General features: G+C 41.8%; 1 protein-coding gene across 1 annotated transcript in view; it reads right to left on the bottom strand.

Moving 5' to 3' along the window:
• LOC148515264 (chloride anion exchanger-like) overlaps window positions 1-25,355 on the bottom strand; it is a 75,321-nt gene that overhangs the window by 6,590 nt on the left and 43,376 nt on the right. The window contains exons 9-18 of the mRNA XM_088480253.1: window positions 24,895-25,008; window positions 21,464-21,541; window positions 19,188-19,283; window positions 18,601-18,707; window positions 10,801-10,870; window positions 10,211-10,303; window positions 10,028-10,123; window positions 6,853-7,089; window positions 3,236-3,290; window positions 2,027-2,172 (exon numbers count right to left, since the gene is read on the bottom strand). Coding sequence (XP_088336379.1) covers window positions 2,027-2,172; window positions 3,236-3,290; window positions 6,853-7,089; window positions 10,028-10,123; window positions 10,211-10,303; window positions 10,801-10,870; window positions 18,601-18,707; window positions 19,188-19,283; window positions 21,464-21,541; window positions 24,895-25,008 — 1,092 coding nt within the window. The remainder of the gene's footprint in view (window positions 1-2,026; window positions 2,173-3,235; window positions 3,291-6,852; window positions 7,090-10,027; window positions 10,124-10,210; window positions 10,304-10,800; window positions 10,871-18,600; window positions 18,708-19,187; window positions 19,284-21,463; window positions 21,542-24,894; window positions 25,009-25,355) is intronic.

The raw sequence follows: 25,355 nt of genomic DNA, 5'->3' as shown, positions 1-25,355 counted from the left end.
CTATAGAGTGAGACCGTTGTTCCGCTTGAATATTGGGATCCCTGCACATCGTGAGTTGGTGAGGAGACCCAAGCATTTGGACATTATTCAGCCTGTTTACTTTGGTCCACAACAATTAGGAGTCACTTAGGAACAGGACATTACAATAGTGTGCAATATCAATTCCAGAGATAGGTGCAGTATGCTTCATTATTGGCTTAAATGGTTTTAATGTTATAGTAATTATGTTTTTTAAATAATTGTACTCAACAATATTAAATTGTGGTTTTTATTACACTTCATCTGGTTAAGTTGTATACACTTATCGCACAAGCGCTGTATTTCCATTTTTTTCCTGTTTACTATTTCCTTGAGTGCGACTACACTCATTTTATACAGCTGCTGTGGAATTAGAGTCCATTGGAGCGCCCGTTATTTTTGAAGATTTCTTCATATTTCTTTACGTTTGGAAGAAAGTTTTTCAGTTTTTCTGGTGTATAATTTTTTCGTGATCTCTTATGTATTTATTTGGGTGTTCGGAGTCCACCCATAAAGAGGGGGTACTGTCACGACTCTGGCTAGTTTTTCCCCTTTTGCCTTGAGACTTACCCCTGTCAACTGTCCCGTGGATCTGTATGTGTAATTTACCTGGGATAATTGCTCTCATCACGCTGGCTGCAACACTACTGTGTATGCATTTGGACTGTGCTTTCTTTTCCACATTGATTATTCAACTGGGTCCTTTCCTGTCAATGAACACTGCTAGTCTTGATTGGAATTGCAGGTGTAGTTCTGTCTCTCAGTACTGCAGATATGATTGCTCCCTCTGCATGTTGTGCCCTCCACCACTCAGAATGCTACTGCCAGACCACCTGACTGTATCCACATATTCCTGCAAGACCCATGGTATAAACATCCTCCTCTGATAGCATTCAGTGACTGAACATCTCGTTACTTCCCATGGTGTACAGATTGTGCTATTTCTGTCTCTCTGTGTACAAGTGTATCCCAGGCTCCTGCTACTAGCAATACCTGGCATATCCAGAAATCCTGCTGGTTCCCAGACCAGTTCAATCAGCAATCCTGCTAATAGCTATACCTGGCGCATCTGGAAATCCTATTGGTTCTCAGTCCAATTCTGCAAGCCTACCTACTGGTACACCGTCCAGCACAGCAAGCCTTCCTGCCGGTCCCAGTCTGGTTCTTCCAAGTTATCTACTGGTTCTCAGTCCAATTCTGCAAGACCACCTACTGGTACCCCATCCAGCTCAGCAAGCCTTCCTGTCGGTCCCAGTCCGGTTCCTCCAAGTTATCTCCTGGTTCTCAGTCCAATTCTGCAAGCCCACCTACTGGTACCCTGTCCAGCTCAGCAAGCCTTTCTGCCGGTCCCAGTCCGGTTCCTCCAAGTTTTCTACTGGTTCCACTCCAACGTTACAAGTTTACTGTTCCTGTCATTTATCATCAAAGGCAGTTCTCACTGCCATACAATTCATATGCACATAGAGCTATTTACATCATCTATGGTTCCAGTCAAGCTGGTCTCCGCTGAATCCAGTTCAACACCTGAGTCAGGTAACTCTCAAGCACCAACTATGACATAGCCTTTGCTGTGTAGCTAAAGCAAAGTGCTAGAGCTAGATGCAAGCTATTTTGTTCTTCTTATCAACCATACTACTGCATCTTCTGAAATGCTCCATGCAGCAATAGGCTTAAATGTAAAAAGTCTGGTCAGGTAGAAACCTGATCTAAGTATTGTGTGTCTTATCTGAATTTTATGCATTTATTTGTGAATATTTATATTTTAAAGCCTGTGCAGCACCCACCGTCACAACCACTGTAGACTGGGAACCACCATTTTTTATGTCATTCTGTCTGAAAAGTTTTTTTTCATTTGAAATACGTTTCCTTAATTTCGGAGTATACTCTAGTTCACACCACAGAATTAGATGGACTGTTTGCTGGCCCACACTGCTGTGTCTACATAACCAAACACAGATTACATGGTATCATATTAACAATGAGAGTGCCGTGCATGGATGCAGATTACCTTTGCTTCTTTTAATTTAGCTAGACTATCCAGATTCTTCTTTACCAGTATATGTAATACAGCGTCATGGATGGTCAAGAAAATTACTGAGGTCGTAATGTCATCATCAAAGAATTCACATCTTTCAAGTTTATCCAAAACATTATCTGGAAACAGAAAACAGAAACATTGTATTAAAATGTATATCAGCTTGGGTGGGTTCACCCTAGAACGATATCTGAACTATTTGCTGTATTGGAATGACAAATCATCTACATCTAGTGTGTACGGACAATTGCTCACTCCTGTGGATGACATACAAAATCGTTTGATTGACCATGCTAAACGGTCAGTCAAACGATATTGAGTGTGCGGCAGTGCATTTTAATGATGGACGGAATGAGGTATCGTTCCATCGTTCATTAAATCGTCTAGTGTGTACCAGCAATCTGTCATGGTCCGGGGTGAAAGGACATTGCACTGATCATCTGTATAATTGCCGGTCATCCTAAGGTGTATCCACCCTTAGTGTCTAAGGGGGGAATTCAATTGTTTTGTGGGTGCCCAAACTTAATGGGCACCCATCGCAGCAATTAAATTTTTGCCACCATAGGGCACGAGTGCGGCATGTGTACACCCAGACGCCCCGGGTCTAGCTGAGCAAAGCGGATAAACCCATCTAAAGTACTGTTTTGGGTGCCCAAAGTTCCGACTTATCACACATTTCTGATTGCCACCGCGGGAAGTGGTGAGCAGAAATATGTGCTCCCACGGCTATTTGTGCCCAAACAGAGCAACAATTCACTTGTTCCGTCGGGCGCACGAAAGAAAAAGCTGTGGGCGTTAACAATTGAATCGCCCCCAAAATAACGTACATATGATGATATTTCCATCATTCATATACATCTGGTTTCTTTTTCTATTTTTGAATATGACTTCAGTGCATTTAGACAAATCCTCATTACAATTACTTTTTGATAATGATAACAAATATATCTATTTTTATTAGTCTTTCAGCATAAACAATAGACCATTTCTGAAACATTGTAAAGTGTGTTCATGGATACAATGTTAGTAAAATTTTTATTATTTAGGAATAGATGTTTGTGGATTCCACTAATTGATAATTCTCCAAGCATTACATACTATCCACCTCTATTCTATTATAATATAGTCTTAACTGATTTATTAACTATCATAGACCCTCAATTAAAAAAGACTGGCACTTACTGTCTATTCCAGCAATGTATACATCAACTTCAACTTTAATGAATTCTTTCATAATCTAAAAAAGTTAAATAACTAAGTTAAAATAATGAATACATTTTTATAAACAAACAGTATTCAATTTTCCTTTTTATATATTGTTTGTTTAACAATGGTAAGAATATAACCATGAGATATTTAATCTAATGAGATTATGTCCTGTATACCATTTTGCAAAAAGTGGAAAACAAAAAATAGAAATGGTAACAGGAAAAGGAACAAGCACTACAGCAGTCTTTGCATTTCAATATTTAATTGACACTTATTTGAAATTAGTTGTAATAACACTGTTAGATACCTTACTGCACTTGCTGCTGAAAACCTTTATATGGATCACAAGGTTTAAATAGCAATAAACCATTTGTGTACAATTTTGCAGCCTTACCTACAAATGCACTGATGCAGATTTATGGGTTAATTTATCACCGAGGCTATTCAATTAGTACAGCACTTCTCAGGGAATTATTTTCACTACTGCACAAGCAGTGAAATAAAATCCCCCGATTACTAGGTGGTTCACGGGTGCCGCAACCCTGTTTAATCCGTGAACTTTTCATGGATTCTGGGCCTGATTCAGACCCGCTCGTGAGCGCTGAGCGCCCGCAAACGGGTCGATGGTGCCCTAGTGCGCATGCGCATGACGGAGGGAGCTCCATCGTGCGCATGCGCGAGATCCGCATAGCGACGGCCAAGCCGTCGCTATTGGTCTCGCACCAAAGGGGGCGTGCTGTCGATGGTGAGTTCCCATGGGAACGCCTACCATCTGGCACCGGCCCCACTGACATCACTAGTGATGTCAGTGGGAGTGCTTTTGGCTCTGATAGAGCCAAAAGCACTCCTGGGCTTGCGGCAGCGAGACCCTACCGCAGGGTCTCGTCGCAAGCCCGATGGTCGCGATGGTCTTGACCATCGCAACCATCTTTTTGGCCGCTCGCATAAGCTGTGGGTGGTCACCCAAAGCTATGCGAGCGGCCAGGAGGCCGCTCCAATTTTAGGTAGGAGGGCCCTGATTCAGAGCGAGCGCTCTTGTCAGAGCATCCGGCTCTGAATCAGGCCCTCTGTGTGTTCATGGCCATTAACACATTACTTTAACAGGAGTTAACAAAGGTGTCGGATGAAAAAGGCAGACTAATTAAATAGCCTCAGCCGATAAAGCCCAAGGCTACCTCCCTTTTTCACTCCCTTATAAGTTAACGGCCTTAATTGAATTCCCCCCTTAAACTTTGATTCATGATATGCAGCATATACTGCATATTGATATCATATCTTATTGAAATTTTAAAAATAATTAAAATAATGAAGTTAATTATTTTGATTTTAAAGTTATGATTGACTTGCACAAAGAACTGTTTATAATCTAATGCATACAGTAGGTTCTCAAACTCTACCCTCAGGGCCCCAAACCAGGGCTGCCATCAGAAATTGTGGGGTCCAAGACTGACAAAATAGGCAGGGCCTTCCCCCTTCCTCCCCCCACACACACAGTGCGGAAACAAATGCTAGAGGAGGGCGCGAGCTGCAGCCGACGGTATGTATTAGTCCCACCTCTCCTTACGGCCCTGTATATCGATATGCAGAGCTAGATGCAATTCAAGATGCATCTGCCCATGCAGCATATGTGCCTGCCGGGATGTAGCGGCCGCGATGCCGCCGGTCTTAATACTGACAGCTGAATCCCAACAATGGATTTAAGATAGGCATCGAAATACCGATGCCTAACTTAATCCCGACGCTGGAACGCCAAAGGATTCCAGCCCAAATGAGGTAAGCCAAGGGCACCCTTAGCGTTAGTCGTGGGGTGGAGGGTTTAGGGAGCATAGCGGGGTTAGGTTTTTTTGGGGGAGGTTAGGGTTAGGCACCCCTAGAGTGGTGGGTTAGGCACCACTGGGGGGGTGGGTTTAGTTTTAGGCACGAACGGGGAGGGTTAGGGTGCGGGGTGAGGAGAATTAGGGTTAGGCTACTAAAACGGAGGGTTAGGGAGAGAAGGGGGAAAGTAAGTATACTTACCTGACCCCTGTCGGGATACCAACCATCGGGATGCCGCTACCAGTATTCTGACAGGAGGCATCCCGACAGCCGGCATTACATACCCATTCCGTGTCTGCCATGCTGCTGCTAGGTGTCAATGACATACCTCTAAACAGCTATATATATATATATATATATATATATATATATATAAAGCAAGGCGATTCACCCTTTATGGTGAATCAATGCACGGCACTGCAGCTTCATGTCGAGCTGCAGTGCCGTGCATTGATTCACCCTAAAGGGTGATATTTCTTGCTTTCTGTATACATCACTTCAAGGGCACACAGAGACAAAAACAACCTCTCACATCTGGAGTGCCGAACCGACAACTCTCTCTCTTCTCTCTCTCTCTCTCTCTCTCTCTCTCTCTCTCTCTCTCTCTCTATATATATATATATATGTGTGTGTGTGTGTAAATATATATGTATATATACAGCCACCTATCCAGACGTTTCCTCTTCCCAGCCCACTTCTGCCTCACTCTCTGCAGCCCTTCAGACACGGTGGTGTTGCAGCCATCTTTTGCCTGTTTCACCCACCATATTCATCTTACCTTGTTTCTTGTGTTCCCGCTGCTGGCGTCGTGGCTCTTCTCTCCTTCAGTGGTGCGCCGTGATGTCATGACATCACGCGCCTGGATAAACTTTGTGCATCGGCACTGCAGAGGGGACAGACGTCGGACAGCAGGACGGACCAGGACATCTCTCATGGCGGGCTCCTTTCAGTAGTGGCAGGTTGAGGAGCGCACCGTCCGTGGGACCCATATACATTATTTGCGCTGGCAGTAGCGGCAGTGGGTGTAGAACGGGGGGCCTCTTTCACCTCCACTGGCTATAGCAGCGGCAGGCAGGTGGCAGGAACTGGTCGGGGCCCCCTTCTCTGTTTTAGGGTCCGGGACAGTAGTTCTGACACGCCCCCCCTGATGGCAGCCCTGTCCCAAACAGTTCATGTTTTCCAGGTTTCCTCACAGAATCACAAGTGAAATAATTAGCTATTATTATTATTATTATTATTATTATTAAATGTGTCAGTGAGTAATGAATACATCTGTGTACCTGCTGCTACTTGGAAAATGTGAACTTGTGGGGAGCGAGTTTGAGAACTACAATCAATGATATAGAGAAAAAATGCTTCTCATATAAAAACTTATCTAAATTATATTTAGTTTTCATAAACTCTTCAAACATTTACCTACAGTATATATTTGTGAATATGATTTGCAGTTTTTTCTTTGAAAGTGGAACTTGGATCTAAAATTTTGTATTCATTGAAACATAAATATAGAGTTCAGGGCTTTTATACCTGAACACGAAGAAATATACTTTGTAGGAGCATATATTATTATGGAATTTATCATTTTTATGTGAAACAAAACAGCTTTTGTAAAGTAGAAGTATTTCCCAGTTCATTATTTATTTAAGTTCTAACTTGAATTACAAAATGAACTGGGAAATACTTGTACATTACAAATATTGTTTTGTTTCACATAAACATTCACTCACCATATACAGTAAACTGTATATATTGACATTATGCCTAATATTACATACCGCTTTTAGACCTTTCATTCCAGATATATCTAAGAAAGACACTGCTCCAAAATCGATGATTAAACTGTGGAGATCTATTTTGGGAACTACGATATTATTAGGAAGATCTGCATTCCAGTCAATGGCAATGGGCAGATCAGCCATGTTTACTGGTTGGTCGAGCTCTTCAATGCTGTTATTGTCCAGTTCTTCATCGTCTGACTCATTGGGGTTATATGATGTACAAATCATTCTTTTCTGCAATATACATTGTTATCAAGTTAAATAAATGCTACTACTATATTTCTTCCTAGGTAAATTGTTTTTTAAAAACAAAACAGAAAATAAGCAATATGACATAATGGACAGGTACTGTATATATTATTTAGATTAGGTTTATTCTTATGCAGTTTTTATCCCCTGTGCTAGGGGACATTTACAACTTGATTAAACTACAGTGCAGCGGGAAGTTGTAAATGACCCTTAAGTAAAACAAAGCCTTTATACATACATACATAAATTTCTCTCTCTCAGTCACCTGTATGGGTAGAGTGTGTTTGTAGTGCTTACAATTAAAATGTGAATAAGTTTAGGATGCAACCATGTGCTTATAACACAATATTCTAATTGAGAATTCTTGTAGTTTGACTTAAAATGCTATTTCCTTGATGAATACAATAGAGTTACCACTTTTCAATATATTGTTACACATCCATTATATCAAGTACAGGCAACAATTTATATTTTATAACAACATCTCCACTTTTGATTAGCTAGCCATGTATACCTGTCTGTCTGCAAACGTTTGACCTTAAAATATATTTCAATGTGATTTCTGTCAGTGAAACACTGAAAGCAGTTTGTTTTGCATTATCCAAACACTGTATAAATGTTATTTGGGACTAATTAGAAAAAACTTCAGCACATATCTAACATCAGTATCTAAATATACACGCTTGGGTAGATTGTGTGATGCTACATTCGGTTTGTATATACAGTGCATTCGGAAAGTATTCACAGCGCTTCACTTTTTCCACATTTTGTTATGTTACAGCCTTATTCCAAAATGGAATAAATAAATTTTTGTACTCTAAATTCTACACACAATACCCCATAATGACAACGTGTAAAAAGTTTTTTTGAGATTTTTGCTAATTTTATAAAAAAAAAAATACTAAGAAATCACATATACATAAGTATTCACAGCCTTTGCTCAATACTTTGTTGATGCACCTTCGGCAGCAATTACAGCCTCAAGTCTTTTTGAATATGATGCCACAATCTTTGGGCAGTTTCGCCCATTCCTCTTTGCAGCACCTCTCAAGCTCCATCAGGTTGGATGGGAAGCGTCAGTGCACAGCCATTTTCAGATCTCTCCAGAGATGTTCAATCGGATTCAAGTCTGGGCTCTGGCTGGGCCACTCAAGGACTTTCACAGAGTTGCCCTGAAGCCACTCCTTTGATATCTTGGCAGTGTGCTTAGGGTCGTTGTCCTGATGAAAGATGAACCGTCGCCCCAGTCTGAGGTCAAGAGCGCTCTGGAGCGGGTTTTCATCCAGGATGTCTCTGTACATTGCTGCATTCATCTTTCCCTCTATCCTGACTAGTCTCCCAGTTCCTGCCGCTGAAAAATATCCCCACATCATGATGCTGCCACCACCATGCTTCACTGTAGGGATGGTATTGGCCTGGTGATGAGCGGTGCCTGGTTTCCTCCACACATAACGCCTTGCATTCACGCCAAAGAGTTCAATCTTTGTCTCATCAGACCAGAGAATTTTGTTTCTCATGATCTGAGAGTCCTTCAGGGGCATTTTGGCAAACTCCAGGCGGACTGCCATGTGCTTTTTACTAAGGAGTGGCTTCCATCTGGCCACTCTACCATACAGGCCTGATTGGTGGTTTGCTGAAGAGATGTTGTCCTTCTGGAAGGTTCTCCTCTCTCCACAGAGGAATGCTGTAGCTCTGACAGAGTGACCATCGGGTTCTTGGTCACCTCCCTGACTAGGGCCCTTCTCCCCCGATCACTCAGTTTAGATGGCCGGCGGTGGTGGTTCCAAACTTCTTCCATTTACGCATGATGGAGGCCACCTTCAAAGCAGCAGATATTTTTCTGCACCCTTCCCCAGATTTGTGCCTCGAGACAATCCTGTCTCGGAGGTTTACAGACAATTCCTTGGACTTCATTCTTGGTTTGTGCTCTGACATGCACTGTCAAGTGTATAAACAGATGTATGCCTTTCAAAATCATGTCCAATCAACTGAATTTACCACAGGTGGACTCCAATTAAGCTGTAGGAACATCTCAAGGATGATCAGTGGAAACAGGATGCACCTGAGCTCAAATTTGAGCTTAATGGCAATGGCTGTGTATACTTATGTACATGTGATTTCTTAGGTTTTTTTTTAATTAAATTTGCAAAAATCTCAAAAAATTATTTTCACATTGTCATTATGGGGTATTGTGTAAAATTTTGAGGACAAAAATGAATTTATTCCATTTTGGAATAAGGCTGTAACTTAAAAAAATGTGGAAAAAGTGAAGCGCTGTGAATACTTTACAGATGCACTGTAGATAACCTACTATACAGCATGTCTTGGGTTTGCTTTATAGGAACAAATTTTGGATAACTCCTATGGTCTGAAAGTGCATCACAGATGTTAATGCCAGGTATAGACTATGGGGATGTCGCTTATGACAAGACTCCTGAAACTAACCATAGTATGCTTTATAATCTTAATATGTCTTTAAAAATAAATAAATAAATAAATAAAATAAATGAAATTGACTGTGTAACCGCAGAACCCACCTCTGTGATATACTATCAAATCTAGGCTGAGTGTCCCTGTAGTCTAGATATGAGGTTACTTTGCTGTCTGTCCTTTAATTTAATATTTTCTGATCTGGTGAAGTTATCCAATTACTTGAACTGTCTTCTTATACCTGCAGCTAATAGGATTTATCACCTAGGATACAGCATCAGAAGACTTTCTGCAATCTCCTCTTGGGCTCCATATTTCTGGAAAATACTACTTGAGATACTTATATCTATCACCTTCTTTCAAAACCTCTGTCATTCAGTTCTGTAAGTTATAGTAATGCTATATATCTTCTGTCTGTAGTTTTGTTATAACCTCTTCCTTAGAATAGACCATATATGATAGGTCTTTATTCAATAATATGTTTAATACTTACTGGTGTGACTTGAAGTTCCCCTTTACTCAACAGCTTTTTTATTTTTCTTAGAGCTTTGTTGCGCTTGCGTAGCACCCTCAGTGGGCTAAACCCTGCCTGCAATAGATATGTATATATGACATAACAAATCTGGTATTCCGAGTAGTGTAAAGACATACACATAACTAAGGTACCATAACTTACAGCAGTCACAATTCTAGTCCTAAAAAAATCAATGTTGGCAAAAAATATTGGTGATGGACATCTGAAAATCTTGATCCCTTGATGCTCATAAATCTGCAAGACAAGCAGGAGAATTCAGTGAGATATCCTGCTTCACCATATTGGAAATTCTCCATATATATGTTATATAAAATAGCGGATATTAGAAATTCAAGATTGGAATTACCCAGAAGGCACTGATTCAGAGGAAGAAAGCGTCTCTTTTCAGATTTCAATTTGCAGGAGGAGACACTGGATTGAACATGTGTTGCTGCTTTTTACTAATACGCATAGTGCTGTATTATTACTAGTGGTGCTGGCTATAAATAGTGGCATTACTAGTGATGGACATAGTATTATTATTATTACATCTTATTTATAGGGTGCCACAAGCCCATATTTTTCTCTCTGTCATCTTGGTCTGCAACTGCAGCAAACTGCCAGTGTTTCTGATTCATTAAATAAATATGCAGAATCCATTAATATGGAAAACATATGACAGTGTTACCATATGAAAGACACAATAAGCAGCTTTATTTACTCATTGTTGTAAGTTCCAAAATATACCGTACATTTCTATAGTCTTTTCTGTTCCTGTAAATGTCATCTCCTCCAACATTTGCCACCTGGGAGCATTTTGGACTGAAAGAAATAAAAAATAACAAAAAAAAAAACCATTCAGAAACCACAGCTGAAGTACTGAAAGATTTGCACCATTTGTAGTAGTAATAATCATTATTATTACTTATCCAGACCCAAAGTACAAAATACAAATTTTAAGTAAACCCCATGGCTAAATGGATATTCCCCATAGATCTAGACCAAAAGCGCATTAGGTCTGATCTGGTACAAAACTGAAGTCTTTTGGTAGAATAGCTTATAAACAATGCTATAAATTGTAAGCTTGTGAGCAGGACCCTCTTACCTTTATGTATGTCCGTTATTACCCAGTTTTGTTCTATTAATGTTGTTTCAATTGTAAGGCGCAATGGAATATGCTGCGATATATAAGAAACTGATAATACTAATAATAAACCCTTCCACACAGAGAGGTTTAAACTCTTGTTTTGGTGTTGAAAGTTCTTTATGTCCACTACCCTTCTAGTATAACAGGTCTAATTATTATGGCAGCTGCAGTGTGGCAAGTGCAAGCCAGCATGATTAGTGGGAGGAAGACTTCAGCACTCAGCTGTAGTGAGTGATGCATCAAAGAGTGAGAGAGCATAAGTCCCCAAAGGGAGACTCTGATATTGAGTGGAGTGCAGGGGTGTCAATGCATGAAATAAGTCAGTGTATGAAATAAGAAATCAAAATCAGATGTGCAGCCAAGACAGATGCTGAGAGCCTGGCCTGATAGTGAGTCACAAATGTAGGAATACTATTATAAGAACTTCGCTAAGTTGACCATATAATGACGTGCAATAGCCGCTTGTTCTTATAGCGGTAAATACAAATAGTGCAGGCTTCCTGATGGGGTGAACACAGTCTGTAGCAATAATGGATGGTGTATCGATGTTGGAGTGCTAGTGTGCAGGATATGAGCAGTCTTTCTAACGCGTTTCTTTACAACTGGTAATTTCCTCAGAGGATATGTTACCATTCTGTTGCAATCTAGTGGAGTTACCATTTTTCAGACAGTTTCTTCTCTCCTACGTATACCAACACTTCCAATTGCTACAGATGTGCCCAGCTAGTTTGTTGCTCCAAACCCCATGTAGCGCGCCATGCATCTCACGGCACACACTACACCATGAGTCGTGCCACACAGAAAGTTTCATAACAGAACATGGCGTAGCACTGAAAAAAAGTCATAATATGTAATACAACTTTTTGTCCACCAGGTGTCACTTTTCCTAAACTACACAGCGCATGCGTCTGATTTCCAATGCATTTTGTAACAGACAGAAGCAGTGATTCTGTACAATATACTGTAGTAGAACGTTTTCCTCATGGTATCAGGGCTGTAGAAGAATGTCTAATAAAGTTTGAAATCATTAAGTGTGTGAGTACTGTACTTTTATATAAAAATATTTCACAGGAACGCACAGCACTGTATTACACACTGACTGTGACTTTGAAGCTGCACACTTGCATCAATGTCAGCGCTGTCCCAGACTAGTGATATCATGGCTTTAGTAGCGGGCTCTGGACCAGATTCAGAGCCGCTTGCTATTTGCGAGGGCTCGCTCTGAATCAGGGCGGGGCGTTTTTTTTTTTACCCCGGCCTCCAGGCCGCTCACTAAGCTGTGGGTGATAATCGCGACCATCGTGCTTGCGGCGAGACTCTTGTGGTAGGGTCTCGTCCACCGCAAGTCCCCGTGAACTTCCTGCTCTAATAGCTTCCTTTGGGATGCCTCTGTTTGTGCAGCCACCCCCCCGACCCGTCTAGAAAACGGGGTGAGCTGTTGATCAACATCGACAACAGCCGCCCCGTCTTGTAGCGAGCTCCGAAGTGAGGGATTTCTCACTCGCTCCGGGGCTCGTGCATACGCAGTGCGCACTGCCCGTCCATCAACCCGCTTGTGAGCTGAATCAGGCCCTCTATTTAAAAGAGGGGACTCTGTATTACAAACTGAGTGAGCATGTGGCTGTCAGCTCTGGGGGGGTTACAATGGGATCTCTGGTGCATGCCCAGTGGAGCCGCTCCATACGCCAGTCACGCTATGCCGTGGCATATGGAAGATCATAGCACTACGCATGCCCAGTGTGTCGGGAGTCACACACAGTGCATCCCAGACTTAAACACTATAGTGATTTCATAACTTAGGAACTAGTAGCGGCCTGTTTGAAAGAGGGATCTCTGTATTACAAACTGAGTGTGCGTTTTAAGACACACACTTGCGGCACTGTCAGCACTGTCCGAGACTTAGACACTATAGTGATTTCAAGACTTTAGAAACTAGTAGTGGGCTCTGTTTAAAAGAGAGGTCTCTGTATTACAAACTGATTATGCGTTTAAAAACGCAAACTTGCGGCAATGTCCGCACGTCGGCGCAGTGGTTGCTGTCAGCTCTGAGGGGTTACAATGGGATCTCTGGTACATGCCCAGTGGAGGGGTTGCAATGGGATCTCTGGCGCATGCCCAGTGGAGCTGCTCCATACGCCAGTCGCGCTATGCTGTGGCGTATGGAAGACCATAGCACTATGCATGCCCAGTGTGTCGGGAGTCACACACAGTGCATCCCAGACTTAAACACTATAGTGATTTCATAGTAGCAGCCTTTTTGAAAGAGGGAACTCTGGGCCTGATTCAGACCCAGTCGCAAGCGCTGAGCTCTCACAACCGGGTCGATGGTGGCCCACAGCGCATGCGAACGACGGAGCCGGCTCCGTCGTGCACATGCACGAGACCCGGCTAGCGACGGGCACTCCGTCGCTTCGGGTCTTGCAATAAAGGGGGCGAGCTGTCGATGTTGAGTGACAGCTCGCCCCCTTTGGTTGGATGCCCAAATGGAGGCGTTCCCATGAGAACGCCTGTCGTTTGGGGGCAGCCCCACTGACATCACAAGTGATGTCAGTGGAGAGATTCCGGCTCTGTTAGAGCCGAAATCTCTCTGGGGCTTGCAGCCACAAGACCCTACAACAAGGGTCTTGTCGCAAGCCCAATGTCGCGATGGTCTTGACCAACACGACCATCATCATGGCCGCTCACTATAGCTGTGGGTGGTCACCCACAGCTATGCGAGCGGCCAGGAGGCCGTTCTAAAAAAAAAAAGCCCGGCCCTGATTCAGAGCGAACGCTCTATCAGAGCGACCGGGTCTGAATCAGGCCCTCTGTATTACAAACTGAGTGTGCATTTTAAGATGTACACTTGCGGCACTGTCAGCACTGTTGGCTCTGTCCCAGACTTAGACACTATAGTGATTTCATGACTTTAGAAACTAGTAGTGGGCTCTGTTTAAAAGAGAGTTCCCTCTATTACAAACTGATTGTGCGTTTAAAAATGCAAACTTGCGGCAATATTGGCACGTCGGCGCTGTGACCTCACTTTTAAACAGGGCCCACTACTAGTTTCCAAAGTAATGAAATCACTATAGTGTCTAAGTCTGGTACAGTGCGGGCAGTGCCACAAGTGTGCGTCTTAAAAATTCAGATTATAAGAAACCAACACATTCAGAGCGGCATATTAGTTGTCCAAGTAGATTGGGGATGGTGTCCTTGGCAATGGTCACCATTCCTCACCTTTTCAGGACACAAGGGCAGACTTTGAGCTGACAGCTTACAGTAAATGGCTGACAGAGCGTCCTTTATTATGGTAATGAAGGCCTTTTGCTTGCTTTGGGGGAAGGGACCTGATGCACTGTGTGTGACTCCCGACACACTGGGCATGCGCAGTACTATGATCCTCTATACGCCATGGCATAGCACAACAGGCATATGAAGCGACTCCACTGGGCATGCGCCAGAGATCCCATTGCAACTCCCAGATCTGGCAGCCACCACAGCGCCGACGTGCCACAAGTTTGTGCTATAAAATACGCAATCAGTTAATACAGAAACCCCTCTTTCAGACAGAGCCCACTACCAGTTTCTGAAGTCATGAAATTACTATAGTGTCCAAGTCTGGGACAGCGCCGACAGTGCTGCAAGTGTGCGTCTTAACATGCACTGTCAGTTTGTAACACAGAGACCCCTCTTTTAAACAGAGCCCACCACCAGTTTCTGCAGTCATGAAATCAGTATAGTGTCTAAGTCTGGGACAGCGCCTACAGTGCTGCAAGTGTGCAACTTCAACCGCACAGTCAGTTTGTAACACAGAGACCCCTCTTTTAAACAGAGCCCACCACCAGTTTCTGCAGTCATGAAATCAGTATAGTGTCTAAGTCTGGGACAGCGCCTACAGTGCTGCAAGTGTGCAACTTCAACCGCACAGTCAGTTTGTAACACAGAGATCCCTCTTTCAAACAGCCTGCTACTACAGTAGTTCCTAAAGTCATGAAATCACTATAGTGTTTACTGTAAGACTGGGATGCACTGTGTGTGACTCCCGACACACTGGGCATGCGCAGTACTATGATCCTCTATACACCATGGCATAGCATGACTGGCATATGGAGCGGCTCCACAGGGCATACACCAGAGATCCCATTGTGTGTGACTCCCGACACACTGGGCATGCGTAGTACTATGATGCTCTATACGCCATGGCATAGCGCGACTGGCGTATGGAGCAGCTCAACTGGGCTTGTACCAGAGATCCCATTGCAACCCTTAGATCTGACAGTCACCACAGCGCCGACATACCGACAGTGCCGCAAGTTTGCGCTTTAAAACGCACAATCAGTTTGTAATACAGAGACCCCTCTTTCAAACAGAGCCCACTACCAGTTTCCGAAGTCATGAAATCACTATAGTGTCCAAGTCTGGGACAGCGCCGACAGTGCCACAAGTGTGCGTCTTAAAACGCACTGTCAGTTTATAATACAGAGACCCCTCTTTCAAACAGCCTGCTACTACAATAGTTCCTAACATCATGAAATCACTATAGTGTTTACTGTAAGTCTGGGATGCACTATGTGTGACTGGGCATGCGTAGTACTATGATCCTCTGTACGCCACGGCATAGCGCAACTGGCATATGGAGCGGCTCCACTTGGCATTTTTCAGAGATCCCATTGCAACCCCCATATCTGACAGCCACCACAGCGCCGACATGCCGACAGTGCCGCAAGTGTGTGTTTTAAAACGCACAATCAGTTTGTAATGCCTCACTGTTAAACAGCCCACTACTAGTTTCACTATAGTGTCTAAATCTGGGACAGCGCCGACAGTGCCAAAAAAGCACTGTTGCAAAGCGATCACCTAGCCCCTAGGTGATGCAGGATTATTGATTGTAAACCTTGACATCTAAAGGACACTTAAATTCCAATACTTTCCAAGACATCTATTGAATTTGAGTAAGGGTCTTCTGGTGATGATATTTGAATACTATCTATTTATATTTTTATATACATCTATTGTCTATGTCATTTTGTAGATTTTTTTTTTTAATGCTGGGACCCATGCATTTAATGATACTCATTAAGCGAATATTTTAATAAATTCTATTATTTTTTATATGGTATTTGCACTTCATTATATGGTCAACTCAACTCAGCGCAGTTCTTATAATAGTATTACATATTGCAGGTTGTTTTTGTGGAACTGCAGAGTTCCATTTTAGAGCAGTTGCTGAGCTGACATAAATGATATACTGTAGTGCTTCTCTAATCAGTGTTAAGTGCAGGGCCGGATTAATGGGGGGCGACAGGGGCGATCGTCCCTGGGCCCCCACACATTAAGGGCCCCCACACCCATCGGGGTTAAAGCGGACCGGAGGAGACGGAACCAGTTCCGCCTCCTCCGGCCAACCTAACCCCGGCGCCGCAGGGAGGCTCCATTTGCCAGGTGCATGCTGTAACCAGCGGGCGCCCGGCTCCCTCCCCGCAGCAGCACCTGGAGTCGGAGGCTTGAGCTCATGAGGGCTCCAGCTTCTGGCTCACGCAGTGCACTAAGGGAGAGACGTCATGATGTCTCTCCCACAGTGCAGAGGAGCAGCCGAGCGGACTGCAGCAGTCGTGGGGCTTAGTTTAAGGTAAGTATGAACTTTTTTTTTTTTTTTAGTGCAAGCGGCCTACTGGGGGCATTACTGGTAGGGGGGCATTACTCGGGGGGGAGCATTACTACTGGGGCATTACTCAGGGAGGGGAGAGGCATTACTACCGGGGACATTACTCGGGGGGGAGGCATTATTACTGGGGAGGGGGCATTACTCAGAGGGGGGAGGCATTACTACTGGGGCGTTAATCAGGGGGCATTACTATTGGGGGCTCTACTAGAGAGGGAGTATTAGTATTGGGGGCACTAATAGAGGGGCATTACTACTGGGGGCATTTCTACAGAGGGCTCTACTACAGGGGGAATGACTACTGGGAGCATTACTATTGGGGGCACAATTACATGGGTATTACTACTGGGGGATTTATACAGGGGGCATTACTACTAGGGCATTACTATTGGGCACACACCCAATTACTACTGGTAGGCATTACTATTTGGGGCACAACTACATGGGTATTACTACTGGGGGCATTTATACAGAGGGCATTACTACAGGGGGCACTACTAATGGGAGTATTGCATTTGGGCACTGCATACAGGGCACTACCACTGTGGGCACTGACACTACTGGGGGCTCTGCATAATGTTCCCATTGCGCATACCCCCAGTTTGTCACATTTAATAGGGGCCCCCACATGTTTGTTGCCCTATAATGGGTGCAGGGTGTGCGGGGAACACGGGCTTCTGGGTCCAGGGGGGCCCCGCACACCCTGCAACCATAGTAATACTTACCTCTCCGGAGTCCCATGTCGGCACGGGGATCCGGCACTGTAAAACATTTGCGCATGCGCAGTACAGGGAAAATGGGCCCTGCAGCCATTTTCCCGGTGACCTGTGCATTCATTATAGACTCTGGGCAAACTCTAGTGCCCAGAGTCTATAACTCCGGCGCTGGCCGCGCACAGCTCAGTGCCCTGCCGGCCGCCGGGTGGAGAGGAGGGGGCCCCCTCCTCTCTAGAAACGTCCCTGACTGAGATGGAAAGAGTGAGTGGCAAAGCGACAACCCAAGGATGAGAGAGTGTCGGCTCTGTGGCTGTAGTGTAAAGTAATACTACTGCCATTCTGCTCTGCATGAGGAAAAATGGTGTAATCAAAGTGGTGCATTATTTCATCAGAGAGGAGGCTCCTATTTATTGTGTCAACTGTAATTGTAATTGTACTGCACTACCATGCCTGTGTCAGATCCACTTTATCACACCTACCCACTGTACTGTATCCTGGATAAAGAGGACAGCTTAATAACAAGTATTCTATAGACTTCGGTATCCAAGTGAAGTGAGTATACATACATCAGACTACAGAAGGACAGGGGCTACACCTTCCCTCCATCCAATAAACGTATTTTCCTTTTCAAATTAAAAATTCTTTCTCCATTCACTCATGTGCCTTAGCAGAAATATAGGCGATTCAAATCTGATTTTGGACTGCACAGCAGACAATTTGTGTTACATAAATTATTGCCAATATTAGGGGTTATTGCAGCTGCTTGGAATCCCCCAGCCAATAAATCGAATTCAAAAGTTGCTAAGTTAAAGGCAAAATCCACCACTTATGACCACCAGGTGGTGATGCAGAGCTCTTCCATTTAAGCAGAGTATACTGTAATTGAACTTTGTAGAATATATTCATGCAGGAATCAACTATGTATTATACGTGTGTATATTGTATATATTTAATATTGTTGTATTAAAATTGGATCTGGCATGTGTATGGAGCCTATTAAAATACTATGTTTGCCCCCTGTGATAGTTTGTATTCATACTGTACTTACAACTGTGCGCGGAACACCACAGTCAACAGTTCAAATCCTACTCCTGCTGCCAGTCCAAGGTCAAGGCCAAGCAAAACAGCAGCAATAAAGGTCACCACCCATACTAACTGTGAAAAATATAGAAAATCAATGATTAGCTATGCCAACAATTTGGAGTTCTTTCACTCATTCTGAATAAATCTCATCATACCATACCCAGCAATTGTTTTCCGTGGATAACTATATGCTCTATGCTATATCACTGGCAGCAATTTTTCCGTGCTACAATTATTTACCTTAATGCCACTTTTACTGTACTAGATACCACTATCTAAATTAGTTCAAGTAATTTACAGAAATAGAAACTCTATGGAGTTCCATTTTATTACTGTAACACTTTGGACCTAGACTGACAATCACATTATGCACACTATCTGTGTCGGTCATTATGAAAACTACATTTATTTTCCATTTTGGCAGCAGTTTAAAGAATTTCAATCTAATACATAAATTTTAATTAATTATTGGCCCTGGTCCTTGGACTTTGTGCTATTATTATGTTGGACAGTATAAATCAATTGACAACAAGAAGCAAGTATACTACTTACACAATCATATTTATCCTTTCGGAACAAATTAGGGATTACATTAAACTGCATCAACATTCCCTTCAGATTGATTACGACCAAGGCTGCAAGCACCGACTAGAATAAAAAAAATAATAATAACAATAATAACAATAATTAATAATATAATAATAAAAAAATTAAAAAACAAATATGCTATCGTTTGCATTATGATTGATTTTCAGTCATTTGGTTTCATTTTAGTTGTTATTAATTACATATTTTATTGGTGTTGAAAATCAGGTTATGGTTGACATCTCCTTTCCTGGGGTAGACAGATACACTTGTCATGCAGCAGCCAAATAGTAGTACACCAGTCCATGGCCTTGGTATAAGTATCCGCAACTAGTTTTATTAGCAGCACAAAATAAATAAAACATTAAAGTAAATCCTGGCCTATCTGGCTCTAACTAAACAAAATGATTCCCTTTCTCAGAGAGAAAGGGCCTAACTTCCCTCTCACAAAACATGTCTTTAGCACAGCACTTACATTCTGTAATCACAGTGTCTCTCAACAGGCCTCTGACTAACACACCCTTTATCAGCCTCTGGTGGTCTGGCAATCAAGCCTGCTAATCAGCTTCTGTCTATCAGACAGGAACTAACCCCTGGGACATATATATCTCCCCTTGACAACCTTTCTAGTGTTTTTGTCACATAGGGTTTAAGGCATTCTGTACTGTGCAGTATAAGGATGTTGAATGCCAAAAATTATTTCACAGCCTGAGCTTAGGGAGCCTATTTGTGGACAGGAATGCAGGGTATACTTGGTGAACTTATTGTGGCTCAACGTGGATGGGGAGCTTGGCTTGAACTATTGAAGTCTTGATTCCGTGATCTCCATGGGCAACAACAGCAAGGCAGAGAAGGATCACCAATTGGAACACAAGTTCCCTTTCTGCATATGCAGGATGTTACATGTAGATTTGATTTGGCTGCTGCCAATTACAACTAAACTACATGTCTGGACTGCACAACTAGCAGTGCACTGGCAGCCATCATTGGGTGAACACACACCATCCATTTTCAGTGTAGGGCTGCAGACAGCAAGGCCTAATCTCCCCTCCCTCATCCTATTGCTTGCCATACACCTGCACGATTTCGGGACGATTGCCCGGCGATTTTTGACGAGTCTTACGATGGATCCTGTGGAAATTATGTATCTTTAGAGTAAGATACGATCCGATGCGCGCTCCCGCAGCTCCTAAAACAGATCGTATGATCAGATGTGCAGCACATATGTTCCATCTTATTGTGTGCAGATCGTACCATGTATTTTGTTCATGCAATGCAACGTGCGTCCATTCAAGTCATTTCAATTACTTTTTCTAGGTTGAGCACGTGAGGCACACGCCCGATCATACGACAGATCGTGTGCTAAGAAAAACAGCAAATCGTGCGCAGGGCCTGCCAGGGAGCTCCGGAGAGTCGGATGGTGAATCTGATATGATGATAGTCGCGCAGGTGTATAGCCAGCATATGAGTGCCCAGTGTAAAAAAACACACACATATACTGTATATATATATATATATATATATATATATAAAAATATATATATATGAAAAGTAATGGATGTGCACTACAGAGAGTCTTGGTTATGCACTTGTGCACCGGTATGAACTGCCCATCACACACCAGGGGGCCCTTCTATGCTGTATGCTCAGGAGACTCCTCTATAAATTATATGGGAGTTTGGTTAGGCAGACAATTATATAGAAGACTCTTGTTTCTAGAGACAATGCAGTTTGGGGAGCAAAGCAAAAAAGCAAGTAACTGCATCTGGGTAAAACCATGCTGCACTGCAGATGGGGCAAATGTAAAATTTGCAGGGAGATCCAAATTTGGGAGGGGTGTGTTCGAACTGAAATCTAAATAGTAGTTAAAAAACTAAAGCTGTCTAGTATTTGTGGGCTACATGCAAAAGCAGCCAGTATTTACCCTGCATGGAAACTAATAAATATACAGTATTTGCACCCCTTACATTGCAAAATGGTTTGTTACTGATAGTTACTTGCTTTTTTTGCTTTGCTTCCAATGAATGAACCCCTTTGTAAGCATACAGTACATAAAGGTTGAGCACCATTTTTATAATGAAGCCCTTTTAGCAGAAATGTGATTTTGTTAAACATTGTTTTAAAGCACATTAAATAGCTCAGTTAGTAAATATTAATAGTTGATAACAGTATACAGAATAAAACGTTATTCATACTCTAGCATAAAAATAATGAATGCAATTTTTTATGTCTTATAATCATACCTTTTGCAATGATTCAAGGAGAAATCCAATAGCCAAAGTGACAATCATGACAATAATAGCTGATAGAAGTCCGGCCACCTGTCAATGCATAAAGAACACAAGGCTGTAGCTAGAAAAATAAACAAAATGACAGTGTGTCTCTAATTGCCATAGAGATGGATGCGTTTTCCGTACAAACACTTTAATTTGGTTTAAATAGAAAATTGTAGGGCAGACTAACAAGAGCCAACATTGCTAAAGGCCACACCACAGGGCAATGATATGTGAGAATTGTATCTCCCATTTCTCTCCCATTTAGGTTATCTGTGGTCATGTACAAGGGCTTTTATGTATGGTATTGTATACATGCTTATCTACATTACATTCTTCATACTGCATAAAGTGCAAAAGTATATCTGGGAATCACTGTGGCCTGCAATCTAGAGTAGTGAAATCTCTGTACTAAATAGAAAGATTAGATATTCATCTAAGAACATGTCATTTAGATTGAAAAAAAGACAAATATAAAACTCCTTGATCTGTCATTGAAGATTTGTCCTCTCTAATCTCAGTGTCTTTAGAGTAGACACGTTTTCTATAAATGAATTTAAAAATCAATAGAAAAACATCCTGGCAAAAGCCTTTTATCATCTCCAATTCCGATAGGACCCTACGTTGTCTCTATTTTAAATATTATGCGCGATATTCAGCCCTGTTCTAAATGATCATTCAACAGAGATGTATTCAACATGTATTGAGAGGTGATATGTAGAGAGGGGAGTGGGGACCAAGTGTGCAGTACAAAAGCTGTTTCCTAATCCTGGCTATTACAGTGAGCCCTGTTCATGTAAGATCTTACCCTATGTTAAAAATAAGAGGAAGCCGATCTGGATGATAATCGCTTACCATTTAACTTCTTACGTTTCGCAGGGACCCTGTCCATGTATGTGGTTAATAGTACATCTGATTAATAGTACATCAGTCTAAAGCCGATAATTAGCACATAATGCTATATAGCATTTTAATTGCAACATAAATGACTACTTGACTACCACCCACAAGTGAAGTGTAAGTAATCTACATGAGTATATCAGTCACAGCAGAAGAGTCTGTGCTGAGAGCTATTCAGTTTCTGTTATAAAAACTTACTCAGGCTGTCTATCCATGTAAGAGCACTACATGGATTCTCCTATTGTCCAGTTACTGACATTTGCCTGCCCATAAAAAAATCATAATGTCCCTATAGAATAGTATATTATTATTATTATTATCCTTTATTTATATGGTGCCACAAGTGTTCAGCAGCGCCTTACAAAGTACATAAACAAATACATTGCTACATTAGTGACCATAACACCTACATATGCAACAGAGCATACGCAACCAAGTGTTAGGTGCCCTGGTGGGGGGTAAGAAGTAGGTGAAAGTAAAGTAAGGAGAAGCACAAGAGGGTAGAGACCCTGCTCGTAAGAGCTTACATTCAAAAAGTATAGATAGTGTTCTCAATGATCAGATCAGATCAGTACAAGACTTTCTGTTGCATCATCTTGGTTTAATTGAGCAACCCCCAGGTTTGCAGTCTTCAGTAATGTGTATGATGTCTAGGACTACAGAGGTGCTGATTATGGATCAATTTGGCTGATATAGGATAACATTATATATCACATTATTAAAATGATCTGCTGTACAGTACACAAGCAGAATGCTATCCCAATATGCAGCACAATGCACACTGCTTCCCTGTTTAAGCAGGTGGTGTTTATATTTGTTGTCCTGTCATTTCTACTGAAATTGAATGGCTAGTGCCAGTTTTCCTTGCCTGGTGAGGTTCTGTAGGTACTGTGCTGCCGATAACCCACCCAGTGGTAATGATTAGTACCCAATCCCTAGTGAGCTAACACCAGCTCACTAGGGATTGGGTACTAATCATTACCACTGGGTGGGTTATCACAGGGGAGAGAGAAACAAGCACTGAGCTGCAGATGTGTCCTTACTTATGGTACTGGTTGTTCGTACGCCATCTGGTGCGACACTCCTGACGTGACTGAGATGTACCAAGAGGAGTAGTGTGCCGTATTTTTCTTTAAACCTTACCTTGCAGATGCAGCAAGAAGCCATTGACAGTGTACTAGAGATGCTGCGCTGCCACTTTAACCACACAGAGATTGGTTTTACACAGTACAAAGTCACACATTAAACACAACAAAGCCTGACGTGAGAAAAGGCCACTGCCGCTGCATTGGAGCCCTTTTTACACCGTCGCACACAGATGTACAAATGTTACATAACAAATTGATCAGTGCTAGCTAGCAATGTAGTTTTGTCGCTCCAAGTTGTTTTATTAATGCGAATACGATGCACATTTTGAATGATAATCATGGCATAGGTGCCTAGTATCATGAACTAACAGGTTCCAACCACATACTACAGGTTGAGTCTCCGATATCCAAAATGCTTGGGACCAGGGGTATTTTGGATAACGGAATATTCCGTATTTTGGAATAATTGCATATCATAATGAGATATCTTGGGAATAGGCCCCCAATATACACACAGAATGCATTTATGTGGTATATACACCTTATACACACAGCCTGCAGGTAATTGTATACAATATTTTCAATAATTTTGTGGCTCAAACAAAGTTTGTGTACATACATGAAATACATTTATGTTTCATATACACCCTATACACACAGCCTGCAGGTAATTTTATACAATATTTTTAATAATTTGTGCCTTAGACAAAGTTTGTGTACATTGAACCATCAAAAATCAAAGGTTTCATTTTCTCAGTCAAGCTAAAAAAGTTCCGTATTTCGGAATATTCCGTATTTCGGAATATTTGGATATGGGAGACTCAACCTGTACTAGTTTACATGTTTTTACAGTTGCAAAAAAAATAAATAGAATAAATAGAAGAAGAATCTATTTTGACACCAGTGAGTAACTGGCCTAATAATGGAATTATTTGCAGTTCCACTACCTATAGTGCTGCTGAAATGCTTACTTTGCCTTTTATGCTAATACTGAACACATTGTTTTTTTTGATACACTCTTGCTTCACTACAGAGTTGCCAAAGCTGCCCAATAAGTACTAGCTTTCTGACTAAATATTAATTTTTATTACCCTATCCAAGTGTTATTATTGACAAGCAATGATTTATCTGTGCACTTTATCAGTGTTACATCAATCAGTAGATTACATTTACAAGTACACATGTGTAACTAAAACTTTAAAGAGAACGTTTCTTACATCACTTTATGGACAAAAGAGTCTATAAAGTTTTATATATTTGTTGATTTAGGCAGTCAAACACTCTAAGGCAATTTTGCCCTCTTGATACATAATTCATATATGAAACAAGCAGAAAATGGTTTTGAGCATAGACACACACTAGAGTCCCCCAACATCACTATCACCAGAATGGGTCCATTGATGGAATATTCACCTGAGTTTTACCCCCAGTGCTCTCCTGGACAGCTGATCTTGACAGTGAAGTACTTGCAGCAAACCCTCTGAAACAGCCACAGAATATGTTGCTTAATCCAAACGCTACCAATTCCTGCAAAGTAATAAAATATTTCCAAATATACATATTATTATGAAGTAGAAACTCTTAATATGAAATCTGAATATGAATTCGTTATTAACAATACAAAAATGATAATACTGAATCAAATACAAATGTTATGTTATTTATGTGCTGTATGCTCACCCTTGTATTATGTAATTTTACTGTATGTTCTAATTATGTACTGAACTGCAGAAGCCTTGTAGTACCATATCAATATAATGTATTATTGTTTATATTATTATTATTATGATGATTATGATGATGATTATTATTAATTATAACTAATAATAATAACAATAATGTATTATTATTATTATTATTATTATTATTATTAT

Source organism: Taudactylus pleione, unplaced genomic scaffold, assembly GCF_031769625.1.
Source record: "Taudactylus pleione unplaced genomic scaffold, aTauple2 ptg000251l, whole genome shotgun sequence".
NCBI lineage: Eukaryota > Metazoa > Chordata > Amphibia > Anura > Myobatrachidae > Taudactylus > Taudactylus pleione.
Note: the sequence above shows the minus strand (reverse complement) of the source record. Positions and strands in the feature narration are given on the sequence as shown.